The sequence below is a fragment of the Danio rerio genome, chromosome 21 (genome assembly GCF_052040795.2).
Source record: "Danio rerio strain M-AB ecotype USA chromosome 21, GRCz13ab, whole genome shotgun sequence".
Classification (NCBI taxonomy): domain Eukaryota; kingdom Metazoa; phylum Chordata; class Actinopteri; order Cypriniformes; family Danionidae; genus Danio; species Danio rerio.
Window position 1 is genome coordinate 26,534,805 of NC_141041.1, and position 19,558 is coordinate 26,554,362.

General features: G+C 35.4%; 2 protein-coding genes across 3 annotated transcripts in view; both read left to right on the top strand.

Annotated features, from left to right (window-relative positions):
• The window catches only part of ddx10 (DEAD (Asp-Glu-Ala-Asp) box polypeptide 10), a 51,342-nt gene extending 46,932 nt beyond the window's left edge, over positions 1 to 4,410 (top strand). Inside the window, exon 18 of the mRNA XM_087301357.1 lies at positions 4,104 to 4,410. Coding sequence (XP_087157483.1) covers positions 4,104 to 4,320 — 217 coding nt within the window. The 3' untranslated portion in view covers positions 4,321 to 4,410. The remainder of the gene's footprint in view (positions 1 to 4,103) is intronic.
• Positions 4,411 to 13,709: 9,299 nt separating this feature from the next.
• LOC141379873 (uncharacterized protein C11orf87) lies at positions 13,710 to 16,150 on the top strand. Of its 2 annotated transcripts, XR_015520361.1 has the most exons (3): positions 13,710 to 13,774; positions 14,074 to 14,199; positions 14,322 to 16,150. XR_015520361.1 is itself a non-coding variant. In XM_087301359.1 (2 exons), the coding sequence occupies exon 2, from the start codon at positions 14,413 to 14,415 to the stop codon at positions 14,788 to 14,790; it is 378 nt and encodes a 125-aa protein (XP_087157485.1). In that variant the 5' UTR covers positions 14,163 to 14,199; positions 14,322 to 14,412; the 3' UTR covers positions 14,791 to 16,150. The 2 variants fall into 2 exon arrangements, 1 of the variants encoding a protein (XP_087157485.1); XM_087301359.1 differs by lacking the exon at positions 13,710 to 13,774 and having other exon boundaries at positions 14,163 to 14,199.
• The last annotated feature ends 3,408 nt before the right edge of the window (positions 16,151 to 19,558 follow it).

The following is a 19,558-nucleotide window of genomic DNA, read 5'->3' on the forward strand; positions in this document are numbered from 1 at the left end:
CTTCACTGTCTTAGCGGAGAGAGGTATATCTTTAATTTTTTGTATTATCTTGGTTTTGTTTTTGAAGTCTGCAAATAGGTGTTCTATTATGTTGATGAATGACTCCTTTATGTAGTCACCATCTGTGAACGGTTTTCAATGCTTTATTATCTCCCGGTTTGTTTACAACAGCCACCTGCCCGGCATCCCGCCCTGCTGATAGAAACCTGTGTCGCAGGCTATGACGCAAATCTTCGTTGACAGAAATGTTGAAATTAAATATTACTTCTACACACTTTTACAGCATTTGAAAACGTTAAAAATGTTTGTCCTTCAATAGAAATCATATTAAAACAAAAATATATACTAACCTTCCCCATCTTTTTGAACATTTTTGAAAAAACTTCAGGGAGCCGAAAGGGCATCGCTAAAGAGCCGCATGTGGCTCTAGAGCCGCGGGTTGCTGACCCCTGGATTAAGCCAAAGGAAAATGAATGAATGAATGTAGTTGTGCACATTTTTTCTTATTGGATAAAAAGGTCTATATTTATGCACATATTGACTTTTTTATGCAATATTCCAAAATTTGCATACAAGAGGTGGATGGAAACATAGCCAGTGTATTATGCATGGCCTGTTATGAGCTAAAACAAAAAGTTTGAGAAACCTTATGACTTCCTCATCTAAACATACTTTAAACAGTCTTGCACTCAGGATTTTTCACTGAAAGAGTGTAAAGGAAAACCTGCCACTTTCCATAATTGAACACCTCGAAATAAGCGTACTATTGATTCTGTAAAACTCCAGAAACCGTGAAAGTCCAGTAACATTTCCTTTACACGCAGCTGATTTTTGGCTCCTGCTATAAATGTGACTGGACCAGACCGGAGCACTGCTTTTCACACCTCAGAGTCTCTTGACAGGACTTTAATGGTATTAGTTGCCCTGGATGTGCATGAGCGCACTATTCTAGCCTTAACTCTTTTAATTAAGTTAGGAATTGTCTGCATTAACTATCAAGGTCACCCTCACAGGCGGATCCATCGAAAAGCCCCATTCACCTCAGCTGCACACAGATATCCTTAAAATGCAGTGCATGTTGGCGATAGGAATTGTTAAGGCCTCCTGGTATCTCAGTTGATTGCTTCTGCAAAAGCTTTGGCGCATCAGAGGTCCTGCGGGAAATGTTTAATGCCTTGTTTTGCAAATGCAGGTTCTTCAAAGAAGTTTCAAGGAAAGTCCTTCTTTGCTCAGCACATGTTCGTGCTATACATGGTCTCAGATCGACAGCTGGAAACTGCTGTTTCATTAAAAGATCAAGCTACAGTAGCACATCACAAGACATCTTGTGTTTACAGACAGTATGAGGGACACTGAATTACTGAAGTTGTCCTCTAGGCAAAGGCAATAAGTGTATTTAAAATAAATGTGCCTAATTATTTTTCAAGGTGTCTCCTATCAAAGGAATACAAAAAAGCACTTCACGCAATTATTTAAAACTTTTACAAAGAGTCAACATTAGCAGCCGGTTAAACTGAACGCTCTTTTCTGTTCTTCATTTCTGTTGAATTCAGAAGTGCAGTGTGCTACATTTTCTATGTTGCTAGGCAACCCCTGTATCAACAAACTTGGTGCTGTAGAGCAGGGGTTCCCAAACTTTTCAGCCCGCGACCCCCTAAATAACAATGCCAGTGACTCGCGACCCCCAATATCCTCTGAGGTGGTTATAAATACAGAAACCTTGCATGCAATGACGCAGACACACCAATTAAATTTGTGTCAGTGCTTTAAATGTGCTAGAAAGTATAACCTGATGTTATAAAATCAAAATGCATCTGACGCTATTGCTGCCTTTAATATAATGTAATTCAATGCAATCCAATAGAACTAGTAACTATAAGCTACTATAGTAACTATATAGTATATAGTAACTATAAACTACTATTTTTATTTTCAGTATAGTTATGGATAAAATATGTTAATTCTTATGGTTTAATAAAAATAAATAGATTTTTGGAAATCACCAGGCGACCCCCCCCTTCATTGCCCCGCGACCCCTCGAGGGGTCCCGACTCCCACTTTGAGAACCACTGCTGTAGAGCATGATGTCGGGAGCTTTTTCTGCACAGAGTTGACTTTTTTTTAACTGCAGGTGCACAAAGCACTCCAACAGAAAGGCAAGGCATAGCAGGCAGTTTAAACACAAGAGCATTAAACAGTGTGCAAAACACTTGCTGCCTATAGAAAATGGGAAAGAAGTTGTCTCTAACTGTTTCATATCTTGCACGTTATTCATAGTTTGATAGTAATAGTTTAATAACTCATTTCTAATAACTGATTTATTTTATCTTTGCCATGATAACAGTGAATAATATTTTACTACATACTTTTAAAGACACTTCTATTTTTTAACATTAATATTCCAAAACATTTTAATTTGATTTGATATTTGATATTTATTCATTGGGATAAACCCCTTGATGTACAATAGTGTTCCCAAGTCCAAGTCACCAAGAAATCAAAACTAACCATATAATTTTGTTAGCTCACTCTGATAGTTTTGTGGTGAACAATTCATCTGTGCATGTCATTAAGAAAAAAAATAGTTTGCCCTACTAATCTTAAATTGAAATCTGAAAATGCACTGCTTCAACAGTCAGTTTGTCACAATGGTGAGGATCTGTCTGCTAGTTTGTAATGTCATGGTTGAGAAATTTAGAGAGCAGTGAATTGGAGAGTACAACAAATATTTTTTACAATTCTATTTACTGAAATATTAAAAGAAAACAATGGTGTTATCAAGACTTTCAGAAAAATGGGGAAAAAATTGTGTAAGGCTGATTGCGGCAGCCAGAGAGAGAATAACGTCATATTTACTCTCAGCCCTATAGACGCTGCATTAGAAACACCTATTGTAAGCGGTAATTTGTTTTTTCTTATTTGAAGCAAAGATGCTATAATTCAGTCATAAATGCATATAAAAGTTCATATGTTTAAAAAAATCTAAATATTAAACCTGTTAAGGATTTAAGAATATAATGACCATTAAACACATCATAACAGTCTTGTGAAAAGGGTCCATAGAAAAGGTGCCTCTCACTGTTTCTGGTCTTGCACGTTATTGATGATTAGAGTTCTACCTATATTTGTTCAGCATTAATAATAATCTTCATACAATTTTTAATTTTCACCATTTGCTTGCACTGCTTACTCTAAAGATCTTACATAATATATCTATATATATTTTTTCTACATAGTTAAACATGTAATTGTTAAAAAAATTAGTACAAAATGATTAAGTTACACATCACCATAATAATGTGATTTCTGATGTTGTGACATTGAAGACTGGAGTAATGGTACTGAAAAAAATTCTGTATTTCATGACATGTTGACAATTTAATTGCTTTTAAAAAGGATAATTCACCAAAAATATAATATAATGCAAGTCTTTTTTTAAAGTGGCCTTTTTATTACTTTTATTACATTAAAATAATATTCTTAATCAAAAATACGCTCCCGGGTGAGTTTGTAAAATGAGAGTTAGAGGGATTAAAGCTCATGCAAAATGGAAAACTCAGTCATGGTTCACTCTTTCACCTTCACTTGTTGCAAACATGATGATTTTATTTCTTGTTAAACACAAAAGAAGATATTTTGAAAAATGTTGGAAACCTGTATCCACTGACTTCCATGGTAGTTTTCCCTACTATGGAAGTCAATAGTTACAGTTTTTTAGCTTTCTTCAAAATATTTACTTTAGAGTTCAGCAGAATAAAGAAACTGTTAAAAGATAAATCTGAATAAAAAAATGTTTTTGAAAGACTTAAGGGGTGAGTAAAAAGTGAGTACATTTTCACTTTTGGGTGAATTATCCCTTTAACAGCTACTGTCGCTTTGATATTTCAAATAACATATAAAGAAAATGAATATGTATGGCGGTGGCTTCTAACAATACCTTGAGGTTTTAGGTGATGATTGGTCTGTGCGAGGAACTTTTATAGCATGATTACAACTTTATATGACAGTCTGCAGTGTGAGCCTTCCAGCGAAAATCACATGCATGGAGAGAAACTCACGCGTGAGCTGATCTTGTTTAATCATGAATCTATTTGTCTTTCCAGCGAGTCATCAGATGCTGGTGGCAAAAAGAGAAGCTTCAGCAGTGAGGATGAAGATGATGATGATGATGATGATGATGATGATGATGATGAAGAACAGACAACACAGAAAAGCAGAAAGAAGCCCAGGACAGAGCCCACAGTCACCGCTCTGGACACTGGCCTCTCACTGGCTGAAGACGAGGAGCTTGTGCTGCATTTACTCTCCAGTCACAGCTAGATCCCTTTCCCCACCACAGTTTATAATTATTCATCGTGCTTGTATAAGTTGAAACTTTCCTTTTACTAATAAAAGTTACTCTGATTTTGATGAGATTCTTTAAGTTCGCCTTTGTCAAATACTAGCTATATATTTTTATAATTCTCAGGAACATAATTAAAATTAAATTGTGAGCACTTCTCTCTAAGCCCAAATACAAAAACAGAAGAAGCTTTGTCAAAATAACAGCATTTGGACGGCATTTTAGCTCTATCTCTGCTATAACATTACAGCGCCTCTGGCCACGTCCCTTTGTTGTGCTGGCTGTATGCTCGTGGTGTATGCGCGTAACCTGAAGCCCATGTGATCTCACTAGCCACGATTGTATTTTTTTGTAGTCCTCAAACTTTGTTTGCTGTAGGCTTTACTAGGCTAACTCTGTAAAAGCCAATGTCTCTCTTTGCATTGAACTTTAAGCGTCTTACAGTCAGAGATGTTGTTTATGTTCACACAGCTACATTACACATCAACTAAAGTTTAAAATATGATATCGTAGTGGACCCCCCCTTAAACAAGTTTGCAATCCTGCACTAATAAATAGAGGACCATAAAAGATTGCACATATTATTTGACTGTTTAACATGCGTTTGCGAACAAGTGTCTATTAAAATACACACTTTTATGTACACCTGTTTCACAAGAAAAGGATCTTGTGAACACTTACTGTGTCGATTGGTGCTCTCAATCCACCAGTTTCAGACAGCTGAATGAATATTATTTTGCATAGACTGCTTGGTACGATTGAGCCATTATAGGGTTGTTGCTAGATCAGATATGATTGCGGACAGAAGATAACGAGAATTATTAATATTATTTATTAAATTTCCCGTTAATTGTATTTATTAACATCTACCCTAACCCTAAACTCAACAGTCATGTAACCACAGTAGTTGCGCCAAGTATTATTTTATATGTTATTTATTAAATTACACCATAAATTGTATTTTTTTAAAGTCTCCCCTAAGCCCAACGTCACAGTTCTGTAAAAATATTAATTATTGTTATATAGTGTCACAAAAAGGACGCTATATTGATGCTTTATTAAGCTGTATCCCATCTAGACTACCCCATTATAGGGGTGGTCAAATGTATATTTGTGTTATCTATTATTTAAGATACAGATCATTGCAAACTATATCTCATGGTATCTAATGGTCTCACCCCAATACATCTTATTTTAACGTTCTTCAGGAGGGATCAAGCATTAATTAAAGCATTAAAGGGGGGTCAAACTCCCCCAATCCCCACTCTAATGTGTGCTGGCTATAATTTCCTTTCCTCGCTTTATTACATCTGCTCCTCAAGACAGGAATTGAATTCTCTTAGCCAGACAGGCTTAAATTACCCAAAAACTCCTGTTTTTCAGTGAACCAAAAAAGCGATGCAGCTGATGTCAATCTTGATAGGGAAGCGCTGTGAAGTCCCAGGTGCCATCTATAACCTATTACTGTTAAACTGCTCTCATTATTCTGCTTTTGAATATCGCCTTCCTGTCACATTGAGCCGTGATTTACTCTCCCTCATTTCTGTGTCAGAAATAGAAACGGAGGGTTCTGGGTAAAAATATTGGTTTCGTGACTTCAGTCCCCTGTTGATCACAAATCCATCTTTCTGAATTGTCTGGCTGCCCATGTACTTTATAGCTACCTTATGTCAAGTGATTGGATTTATATAAGACAAATAGTCACCGTTTAACACTAGAATAATGTTGAATTGTGCAATGTAGTGACCTTCTCCACCCTATTTTCAGCTTCTCGAAGTGCTCTGGAGAGGTAATTATTCACCCACTTGCGTTTGACAGCTAGTTTTGCATAATGATGTTGGTTTCTGTGCTCATTATTTTATGCAGCCACTGTTTAACATGTGTGTCTTAGGGTCACTCCTGTTATACAGGGTTATGGTGACTCTTAGGTCTAAATATACTTCTCATGCGGGTCTTTTTTTCTGTGTACAACAGTGATGGTGTGAGGTGAATGTTGAGACTGAATGAGTCTACTTGATAGTACTGTGCATGTGTCAAACTCGTTTATGCACCTGTAAGTGTACTTTCAAAGCTGCGCAGAAACTGGAAAATGAGGTATATTTGGGCTTTTAAAGAATGAGTGTAGTATAGAGTGGTAGAGGACATATTAAGTATGTCTAAAATTATAAACTGCTAAAGTTCACACACTTAATTTTCTTTAATGTGCACAGTGACAAAAAATAGCAGGACAGAAAAGATAATATTGCAATATAAAGATATGTATGAGGAGGGAGTAATTTACATCAAAATATTGTCATTTTTAGCTTGGTTCAGGAAAGGACAATTGTTCAGAAGAAAAGGTGTTTTCATTTGTTGTGATTTAAAAATCTGGGTTATTTCAGGTACACCTGTCCATCAGCTCGTTAATGCAAATTTCTAATCAGCTAATCACATGGCAGCAACTCAATGAATTTAGGCATGTAGACATCAAGTGCTCAAGACGAACAGTGCTGTAGAAAGGGGATTTAAGGAACTTTGAACATGGCATGGTTGTTGGTGCCAGATGGGCTGGTCTGAATATTTCAGAAACTGCTGATCTACTGGGATTTTCACATACAACCATCTCTTGGGTTTATAGAGAATGGTTTGAAAACTAGAAAATGCCTTGTTGATGTCAAGGCGTAGAGGAGAATGGCCAGACTGGTTCCAGCGGATAGAAATGCAACAGTAACTCAAATAATTACTTGTTACAAGCATGTTATGCAGAAGAGCATCTTTGATTGCACACCACTTCAAACTTTTAGGCGGATAAGCTACAGCAGCAGAAGACCACACCGGGTGCCATTCCTGTCTGCTAAGAACAGGAAACTGAGGCTATAATTCACACAGGCTCACCAACATTGGACAATAGAAGATTGGAAAAATGTTGCCTGGTCTGATGAGTCTCGATTTCTTGCTGCCACATTCGGATGGTATGGTCAGAATTTGGTGTCAACAACATGAAAGCATATATCCATCCTGTCTTGTATCAACGGTTAAGGCTAGTGGTGGTGTAATGATGTGGGGGATATTTTCTTGGCACACTTTGGGCCCATTAGTACCAATTGAGCAATGTGTCAATGCCACAGCCTGCCTGAGTATTGTTGCTGACCATGTCCATCCTTTTAAGACCATCTTCTAATTGCTACTTCCATAAACATAATGCCTCATGTTTTAAAGCGTGAATCATTTCAGACTAGTTTCTTGAACATGACATTGCGTTCACAGTACTCAAATGGCCTCCACAGTCACCAGACACCAATCCAATAGAGCACCTTTGGGATGTGGTCAGAGCTCAACAATAAGGACTGCCCGATGGCCTGGAGTCACAAAATTCCAATTTGCCTGCTACTTTTTGTATATATATATATATAAAAACATTTTCCGAAAATATGAATGCATGTATGTATGTATATATATATATATGTATGTATATATATATATATATATATATATATATATATATATATATATATATATATAATGTATGTATGTATATATATATATATTTTTTAAATTGCTCAGCACTAAAAAAATTAGCTGTGATCAGTAACTTAAAGAATAAAATTAGATCATGGATCAATAAAACAAACTTTTTTAAGGTGGTCTCTTTTGAAATGTTTCTTCACGAAATCTCTGTTTCTCTGCTGTATTTAACTGATAAAAATATCTATAAAATAGAAATCGTATGAAATATTATTTAATTTTAAAATAAGCTATTTTGTATGTAAATGTGTTTAAAAATGTGATTTATTCTTACAATGGCGAAGCTGAATTTTCATCATCAGAACTCGTCTAACATGACCCTTCTTATTTACTGATTTGAGACGTGATCAAGGACACATTCATTTGATCCAGTGTGAAGCAAAGATGTTTATAATGTTCCAAAAGAATTTGTTAGAACTTTCTTCTCATCAAGGAAACCTGAAATGTGAAATATATCATGCTTTCCTCAAAATTATGAAGCTGAAATGAATGTTTTCTATAGTATTACAGTTAACCATATAAGAACCATTACTGTAAAACTGTACAATTGGAATGCATAGAGCATCTAAATGTAAAGTCTATCATTGTTTTGGACCACACTAGCTTATAGATAAGTTCTAGTTGTTTTGTCCAATTTGTCCAATAAATCACTCATAATCAGGACATGACAGTATCCTACATGTTAGAAGTCACTCTTCTCCCTGGTTGGCCATTTGAATGTTTTCCCTCCCTCTAAGTTATTTAAAGATGACTTGTTTATCCCCCACCTGATTCTTATCACTTATCACCTTTACTGAAGCGCTGCAGGCAGGAGTTGTTGTGTATGTGACAGGCATGCAGCTGTGATGTATTGCGTTTGTGTATGACTGGGTTGCATAGATTCTCTTTGTGTTCTGGCTTTTGTGGGTGCAGAGTCATCCATCACAGACGTGAGTTTATTAGGCGCCTTCATCCTGCCTGGAAAGCTATTTCCCTCGGTGCTATTTCTCCCTTTAATGACTGTTTCAGCACTGAGGAGCGTGTTGCGCTTCAGACGTTTCTCTTTCTGCACATAGAGCTTAATGTACACGCACATGCTTTGTACAGATTCAGATTGCAACTATGGTTTTGCTTAACTAAGAAGGATTGCTGTAGTTGCTTTTATGAATCTGAGACTCCAGGCAGGTTTTTTTTAGCAGGTTAGTGTATGCTCCATTCAGTCGTTTTTGTTTTGGTCAACTTTGTGATTAATGAAAGAAATAATAACGGCTCAGAACAATGTTTTGTTTATTTTTTATGCTTTTTTGATGAGTTGCCATGTAAAAAGCAGGATCAAGTAGTCCAGGCTAGACATGGGCCGGTTTAAGATTCTGACGGTTTGATAACCTTGGATAAAAATATTACAGTTTTGCGGTATTGTGATTACTGCTCCAAAATATGTTCTTTTTAAACGTCTGGGTAAAAACCAACCACTTTTCCACCTATTAAAGATTTATTTCATTTAAAAAAAAATTTAAAATATTTTGGACATGTAGCTTTTGATGTAGTGGTTCTTTTCTGTCCTAAAATAACAAAATAGAATAGTTGTGAAAAACATTTAAACAAACAACAGCATTCATATAATGTATGAATGGTATAACAGAAAACTTTGACTGTTTTAATCCGGCGGTAAACCTTAATACTGGTTATCAGCCTGACAAGTGCCTGTTGGGCTTAATTTTGTGATTAAAAACCCACCTAAATATACTTTATTACTTACTTACTGTTGTATTTTATTCTAATGTATAACCTTAAAATAGTTTCAAAACGGCCAGACTCAGCTGTTCTATGGAAGTTGGATTTATTTTTCACAATTCTGACCTTTTAAATATTAACTTGTATCTCATATGTTTTTTGTTTTTTTTCAGTTGGATTAATATATAAAACAATAACCTTTCTTGCTGTTGAAAATTTATATTGAGTTTGATCCTGACTTGCTTGAAATGTCATATATTCACAATCATACCAAGTCACAGATCTGATTTAAAAAAAAATCAGATGGTAATGCTTTTTTTCTGTTCACAGAGGTGTAAACTCACAGCTCTGTCAACAATGTGTATGAGTTAACCTTGCACACATTTTATTATATTATATTTATTGTAATATTCAATTTTAAAGCACAAATAATACAATCACATAAGCAAAACACAAAGTAGGATCAACACAAATAAAGAGAAATAACAAATAATAAAAAATCTACATATAAAAGAAAAAAGTAAATAAGTAAACTAAACTTTAGTTTAATTCCAGTTTTGCAGATAACAACAACATATAGCATAAACAACATGTCTTTAAATAATTACTTTACACAATATAACGTCAGATAATTAATAAAAACAAATGGTGACCTTTTAAACAGTGATATTTATTTATTTTGTGAGAAAAAAGCCAAATATATGAGATAAAATAAATTATATTTTAATTATGTGATGGAAACTATCCGCTTCGAATGTTATCACTCAATTGAATGGACATTATCAGTGGTTATCAGCTCTGAAAACCAGATCTGTTTTTACATTACTTTGAGGGTTTGGGTAGGGGTAGACCACAGGTGTCAAACTCAGTTCCAAAAGGGCCGCAGCTCTGCATAGTTTAATTCCAACCCTAATTAAACACACTTGATCAAACTAATTGAGTCCTTCAGGCTTGTTTGAAATCTACAGGTAAGTGTGTTGGAGTAGGGTTGAAACTAAACTGCAGGGCTTCAGCCCTCCAGGAATTGAGTTTCACACCCCTGGAGTAGACAATAATAAAATACTATTAATGGCAAATTTAATTAATAATATAATATAATATAATATTCATTCATTCATTTTCTTGTCGGCTTAGTCCCTTTATTAATCTGGGGTCGCCACAGCGGTATGAACCGCCAACTTATCCAGCAAGTTATTACGCAGTGGATGCCCTTCCAGCCGCAATCCATCTCTGGGAACATCCACACACACACTCATACACTACGGATAATTTAGCCTATCCAATTCACCTGTACCGCATGTCTTTGGACTGTGGGGGAAACCGGAGCACCCGGAGGAAACCCACGCGAAGGCAGGGAGAACATGCAAACTCCACACAGAAACGCCAACTGAGCCGAGGTTCGAACCAGCGATCCAGCGACCTTCTTGCTGTGAGGTGACAGCACTACCTACTGCGCCACTGCTTCGCCCTATAATATAATATAATATAATATAATATAATATAATATAATATAATACAATATAATATAATATAATATAATATAATATAGCTGATTAACCATGTGGATGAATGATAACAGCCTTCTGAATCTACCAGTAGGTACAGAAGGCCCCTACTAGACCATATCTATCAGCTGATAACCACTGATACCGCCTATTCAATCGAGTCATAACATTGCAATCGACTGCTGGAAAATATATGCTTGGAAGTCTTGTTGTTAGTGTCCATAGAAGAGGTTTAGGGTGAGTAAATAATAACAGATTTTTTAAGTAATTGTGTTTTTACAGTCAACTGAGTCAGATCCAAGAGATACATTTTGAGTATTTACACCCCAAACTTATCAAACGGTTGTTTAACTTCCAATCTAGTTGATTCCAGTCACTTGACATTAACATGCTCTTCCATTCCAGAGCAAGTCATGAAGAAAGTAACGACTGCCATGCCTTTTGGGACCGGATGAGATGTACCATGTTGTCATTAGTGACAGAGAAGCCAAGATGCATCACATCTGGTGCTTCTGATCTGGTGAGTGCGTTTGAGACCAGCTCTCCATATGCTGCCGTTTGAAACATTGTACAACACTGAAAACTCTGATCCACAAGCCAGAGTTAATGAGATGCCCGAGGTGCTGTTTATCTCCTCTACACCCTGCATTATTGCTTTTCATTCCCCTATGGCGACAGCGTTGTTGTGAATTATGGGGATTGTGTTGAATTCAATTGCTGGTTTTTACTTCTAATGCATATTGTTGCTAAGGCGAATGGGTTCACATCTAATTATAGTGTATTCGGAGGTCTTTGCCAAGTGGTTGAATTGCTTATTGGCTCTTTGTCCAGGTGAAGATTATAAAGCAATCGAGCTGTATTTTTGAGAGCTGTCGGGCGCCTCTGATCTGACAGTGAAAAAACTGGACTGCTGTCATTGCACTTTAGATAAGGTCAGCAGGACCACTAGAGATGAAATGGAGACTTTCTGACAATCACAGGGCCATTTTGGGCTTAAGAGTCAGCAACTTTAGTCTGCTTGAGGTAAGAAGCTTTAAAATGGTTGCAGAGAAGAAGCCTGATGTGGATATAGTCAAGATCAAATGCCTTTTGAGGAGAAATGCATGTAGGCGTCGATGTTGCTGAATAAAATTAAGTTTTTTTAATCAGCACACTGTGATTTCTGAGTTTATTTCAAACAATCTTTTGTCATCCTAAAATGTTGTACTTTGACTCTGATAAGCTTAAATGGTAGTACACCACCTGACAAAGGTCTTGTCACCTATACAAGTTCTTAACAACAAATAATAACTTGACTTCTAGTTGATTATTTGATATTAGAAGTGGCTTATATGAAAGGCAAAGTCCTCTAGATTACACTTATTTTACCCAAATAAAATATGATCATGCCTTGATTTTTAATTATTTAAAATTAAATAATTAAATTCGGATTTAGGGTCTGACTTTGCTTAGACAAAAGTCTTGTCACTTAACCCCAAAAAATGTACAGTATAAAATATAAAGCCATGGTGCAGTGGAAAAATAATGAATATTGTGTATGACTCCATAAGCTTGGAGGACTGCATCCATACATCTCTGCAATGACTCTAATAAAATTAATAAAGTCATCTGCCATGAATGGCAAAGAAAGCGTTCTTGCAGGACTCCCAGAGTTCATCAAGATTATTTGGATTCATCATCAATGTCTCCTCCTTCATCTTACTCCACGTGCTCAATATTGTTCAGGTCTGGTCACTGGTTTAGCCAATCCCAGAGCACCTTGACCTGCTTGCAATTGCCCTTAGATATTAGTCTGATAATATGTTTGAGAAACTCAAGGAACTTACATTAATATCAACTTAGCTTTCAGGACGGAAAATGCACCCTGGTGCATTAGATGTACAGCGACTGTATGTTTTCAGCACTGGACAGCACCATCTCTCTAGCCCGTTTTTTTTTTTTTTGTTATTGTTGGCTGTGGTCTCATTTACATGCAAGTCCACGCGATTCCTCTCTGTGAAGTGTTTACTGGAGCACTTCATTGATTCACTAGCCTTTGGTGCTCCAAATGTTCCATCTCATGGGGTTTATTTGGCCGAGTGAGCAGTCCAAAGCTCCTGCGTCATTAAAAATAAATGACGAAAAATAGTAGGGGAGCGCGCGCTGCATCGTGAGATTAATTAGAAGAACGCTCTCTTGGGCAGCTGTAACGTGGGGTTTGAGGGGAAAAACCCAAGATAAGAGGCAAATTTGTCATTTTACCACGACTGCCTTGTATTTCACTCAATTTTACTGCATTTTGTCTGACACTACAAGCAGAAACGTTTTTATGCTACTAATTATGTGAAATTGGGCTAATTTTCTTTATGTTATCAGTTTGTGACTGTAAAATTAAATCACAGAACATATTTTTAAAGACTGTTTCACAAAATTAGTTTTTTTTTTCCTCTTTCATTGAGTCACTTACTACACCAAACTTTCCAGTTATATTCATTTCTCCATTATGAAAAAGGTTTCTCAGACTCCTGGTTTTACAGACATTTATTTTACAAACAATGATTAAACGTTTTTTTTACAGGCTGTTTTCGGTATTTCTGTAAAAAGTTGTCTCGTTTTTTATTTCACTTGATTAGATGTTTTGGCCGAGCGCGCGGAACCGTTTTCTCACTCACGCGCACAGAGACGTTTGGAGCAGCGCGCGCGCCCCAGTCTGACAGAAACGCTTTGTGAGGTAAGGCACTCTTACTTCACGGCAAATTGCATCATTAAAAGTTAAGTTCCACATCTTTTTCTCACTAAATTTGGTTTATGGTATTAATAGACACTTTGAATCATGCTTGACAAAAACAACGACACATGTTCTACTACAGACGCAGCGATGTTCCAAAAACGTCTTGGGGACGTGCGTATAACGTCATAACAACATTGAGAAAACAACTAATTTATTATTCTACGTAAAAATAGGCTAGCATCTGTCGTTTTAAACATTCAATAAACCATTAACGAGTTAAAATTGGGGTTTTATCGTAGCTACGGAGCAGACTTGGAGAATACGTAATGAATAGAGGCTACGTCAGCGATCTGTGGGAAGTCATCTTTCCAAACCAACACCTTTTCCCACACCAATTCAGCGAACTGGACCGGGCTGTTATGCAGGTAGGAATAAAGCGTTTAATTATTGTCCTAAAAGCATTATTGTTTAGGGTGTCATTAAATAAGACCAGGTGCAATTATTTGCGTTTTTAATTTTTAAACATCCCAATTTGTTCTCCTTTCAGCGCCTTCAGAGATGCTCTCCGTGATTGTTGGAAATAAAACCAGCGAGTAACGGATATTCAGCCGCAGTTCTCGTGGAATAATTTGTGAACGATGAAGGTTTCTGAGATCTCATGGGGCGCTTTTAACGGGGCGTCCGAGACTAACGGGACGCGCGCGGAGAAAGTTCAGCACGTGCTCCAGCCTTTCTCATCCACCGTCGCTCTCCTGGTGCTCGGGATGCTCATTATCGGGATTATATTACTGTCACTGACCACCTACCACTTTCACAAAAGCAAGATGAAGAAGAGGAAGATGTTGAGGGCACAGCAGGAATATGAGCGGGATAACGGTGGATCCTCTGTCCCAATAAAGCCGAATCCCGCATCCAACCGCTGCGTGATCGCGCGCCCCGCTCCGCCGCAACATCCACCGGCCAACACTGCTGATGAGAAACACCGCGAGGGAGTCCAGCTTGATGGCTCTTCATAACGGACGAATAAAGACTGGTTTTGTAAATAAGTAAGATGAACAGGCGCATGTTCACGTGCGTTCAAATGGGACTACGATCATCTTATAATGGACTTTAGAAAGTCTCTGAATAATGCGTGTCCTTTAATGTAATAATAGCTGAGCCTAATGCGTTGTAAGTGGAAATCAATGGATGCTGAACACACAACAGTGGGCCGGTGCTTAAAGGGAAACTTGGTCTCTAGATGCTGTCCAAGGTGCTGATTGTTTTATACCAATTTAACCCATTTAATCCCATACTTTATATGTACTTTTGAGTTTAAAACGAGTAGCTGCACATAACTGAACTATAAATGAAAGAAAATGGCGACTGCATTGGGAATATTTTACATTGTCAAGCTGCCACATACACAACTACTGGTTTAATCAATTCCAATATGAAAGATAAGCAGGTTCTACGCCATAATAAAATATTTAAAAGGTCTATTATTAATGTTTATTAATGTTGCTTTGTTGTAGATTAAAGCTAACCTATTATACTTATGTCCAATGGGATAAACAGAGTGGCATTTTAATTAATGAACTGATTTGAATCATGCCATAAAGGTGTAAATGTCAAGGTGTTTCTTCATTATTAAACATTAAACAAGGATTATTCATTATTTCCTTTTCCCCAGACGGCCTGATAATAAAAAACTTTTTTAACATTAACATCATATCATCAATCATCACCTCATAAATGTGTAAATATCAAGGTAATACAGCTAGAGTAATAATCATTCATTCTTACATTTTCCCTTTCCTCAGAACTGCCTGATAATTGATGAAAATTATCCTATTATCATAAATCATCACATAAATAAAGTGTAAATGTCAAGGGATATTTCCAGTATTGTAACCGCGTTAAGCAATATTTATTCATGTTTTCTACACCAATAAGAAATGTTAATAATATGCAATATATAAAGATCATAATATAATGTGTGTGTTATTTTTTAATATTAAGATATTAATATTTTTATATATGTATATTTCAAATGTTTCCCATCGACCACAGTTGTAATTTGATTTATTTATTTGAGTAGAGTACAAAATGTGGGATTAAATGGGTTATCTTTGTACAATAGTAATGGGGATGACTACAACAGTGCTATTCTGCTGTTATAAAAGGACTGTATTAACTGAAGATAAAACTGTATTAAAGCTTAGAAAACAACTATCAACTTTGTTTATCAAATTCACCTGATTTTACCATACGCAGAGCCATGTGTTCACCATATTAAAGCACATTAATTAAATATAATAAGATGTTTCTTTCAGATTTATACTTTTAATTCATTATTGTTATTCAAACAAAAGTAAAGCTTATTTGACTACCTGAGCCTTGGTTTACCTTGCTTAATATTTGATCTAATTCATAATGTGCAAGACTCTTTTCTGTATTTCTGAAGTCACCCAAAGCAGAGAAGACAGCATGCATGCTTGGACACTCACAAAAGCCTTTGTTTTTCCTCTGGCAAAGTTTCAGCGAAATCCATGCCAACCTGCAGATCATCTCATAATCATTTGCATCTTGTGACCTGCAGTGTGACAAATCACAGTTTAAGATAAATCTGCTCTTATTAATCTTTTAATAAAACCACTCACTCTGCATCTGTGAATATGTTTATAGACCTTTTTGAGGGACCTAAACAATGGTCCTATTATATTTCCTGTTACATTTTTAATTTAAATAGCATCTGAGAATCCAAAAAGGTCTACATATTTATAAATAATGTTATGATAGCTGCTATTATGTTAAGATATGATTAAATTGCCGCTTGTTTTACGGTTATGAAATAGTTTACCAACAAGCTGGAAGTGTTCATGGGCCAATGACCACATTGAAATGGTCTATAAATGCATAAATCTGTGCAACCAATGCAACATTTCACTAGTTATCTAGCACAAAAAATAGGGTAAAAGAGGATATTTTATTTTTATTTATAATTAATATCTCTAGATATATAAAAGTATGAAATCACCTCGAAGAATAAGAGTCAGGACATGCTAGTTTGGGACAAAAACCTTCAATGTTTCGTGATTGTAATGCAGCACATTCATTAGTTGGTGCTATAAAAGTGGCCCCTATTCTCAGCTTCTTCTTTTTTAATAAAAAAGTGGATTCCTATAACTAAGACACAGCTCAACTGATTAAATGACAGTTATAAAGTATAGCCTGACCCAGCACTACACTCTGAAATCTGTTACAGCACGCTTGCATACCTGTCAGCAATTCTGCAGCAATACTAATTTGTCCTTTAGGGTTAAAAAAAAAGATTTCACCTGCCTCTCACTGTCACTGGCGTCTTGATTTATGACAGGCTCCTCTTGCAGGCTTGTCAGCTCAGTTACATGAAATTCACAGTTTATCTGCCATGCTACAAGAATAAGACCGATATATGAATGCAAGAATATAGAATCACTTTGGAAATGGCATTCATATTGTACTGTATTTACACAAGCATAAATAAGTTTCATTAAACTGACAGTAAAAAAACATGTAACATTACAAAACATTTTTTTTTCAACATTTTATTCAACAAAGAATCCTGACAAAAATATTAAGCTGAATAACTTTTAACTATTCATAAATTAATAATTGATATAAATTTTTAATAAGGCTTAATTCTTTTAAAATGACTCCGTAATGCAGATATTAAAGGTTTTTTTTTTTTGGCTAACATGTGAAACTAGTTAAGAACAAAAAATGACTTTACTGAAGAAATATTCAGCTCAACAACACTCATAATTATTCAAAATATGATTATATTAAATGTTACATATATATTCACAATTATTCAGATCAATATTTGTTTACATTAGTTTAATAAAAGTGTAAAATTCATCAATTATAAAAAGAGTTTCAGCATGCTGCTCTTAATAGTGTCACTGCAGCCAAATCAGTAGCATTAATGAATATTAAGGGTCACACTTTATTAGATTAGACTGATTTTACTAATTATATGATCAATAAGTCATAACGATGTATGTTTTTAGCTAATTGTAACTTATTAAACTAAGTTAATCAACTTCCAACTTAATTTTATGAGTTAAGCCAGCTGTTTAAGTCATTTTAATACAATATAAGAAAAAATGAGTAAAAAAAAAAACATAAAACTTTAAGGCAACCAGTGTTCTTTTTTACAGTGTATGTACTTAGTCGATATACGTTTACACTTTTTTCCAGGGTTTTTACGTTTATTGGACATGATCGTAAAGAATACTAACAGGAAAGTGTGGGGAGCAGATAGAAGAGAAGGACTGGCATAGGACCTCGAGGTGGGAATCGAACTCGGGTCGCAATGAGCATCGGAGTGCATGTGTCGATGCACATGTACGCCATTAGCACCGACATACAGTTACACTTTATTTGAAGGTATCCTTGTTATGCTGTAACTATTCAATTAAATACTGTGGACAAATTACCTCATTTAGTACTTGCTAAGTGGTTAGAGGTTGATGCCTGTAATTGTGCATTATTCATTATAGTTACATAGTAATTACATGTAACATGCGAAGGACGCCTTAAAATACCCAGTATCATTTTTTGGTGCTTTTTAATTATACTTAAAGTTACTTGCATTTTATTATTGTTTATAAATCATCTGTTAAATTAACCAATTTTTACTCCAAAATGAATACTTTAAGCCTAAACCCTACCCTAACTCCTAAAGCTCACATTCATTCACGGTAAATGTGGAAATTTTCCAGAACATGTAGTTACATTAAAGTGTTTTAGTTACATAGTATTGTAGGCCATTTAAAGGCATTTTTATTTTGGTGTATCAAAATATATTTATAAAATATATTAAATACAAATGTCTGCTTTAATGTTTACAATAACTTTTGTCGAAATAGGCATGGACCGGTACAAGATTCTGATCGTATAATTACCTTGGATAAAAATATCACGATTTTACAGTATTATGATTACTGCTCCAAAATATGTTCTTTTTAAATGTCTTGGTAAAAAACTTTTCTCCCCCATTGAAAAAGATTTATTTTATTTTAAGAAAAACCCTAAAAAACTAAATGGAATAGTTGTGAAAAACATGTTAAAAAAAAATGTACACATACCATAGGAAGGGTATAACAGACAACGTTGGTGGTTTAAAACCTTGATTATTTTAAACAGCTGTAAACTTTAAAAGCAGTTTTCGTCCCATGCCAATGTGGGAATATGTCAAAATATGGGTAAAATAATGCTTCATTGTTATTCAGTATAACAGATATATTGATGTAATAATTAAACAACATACTTATTCTGACCTGCACTTATATATAAATAAATGAACGTTCTAAATTCAAGTCCAATCAGAATTATTAAACGTTTCCTGTCAAATCGGTAGCTTGTAGCTGAAACAGATTAAAGGATACTTGCAATGATTTTAAATAACAGTTAGTTAGTATTTTGATCATCCCTGTGAGTGTGATTCTTAATTATAATATTCTGACGTCATTAAATTCGTGCTATAAATAAGCCTGACAAGATCTTTTGGTCTGTAAGCATATTGTTACATTGAATGCTGTTTCAGTGGCCCTCTGTAACTTAAAAATGCATTCATTCAAATTTCTTTTTGGCTTAGTCCCTTTATTTATCAGCGGTCACCACGGCGAAATGAACCGCCCGTTGTAAAAATATATTAAAAATCATTAGTTTTTCCTTAAAAAAAGAAATGATTAAACAGGATACATTCTAATGCACATAATAAAAATATTCTGATGCCTGAAAATCCCTTTTTTTTTG

Coding starts and splice junctions, on each gene's coding strand:
- LOC141379873 (XM_087301359.1), top strand. CDS start 14,413: ATGAAGGTTTCTGAGATCTCATGGGGCGCTTTTAACGGGGCGTCCGAG.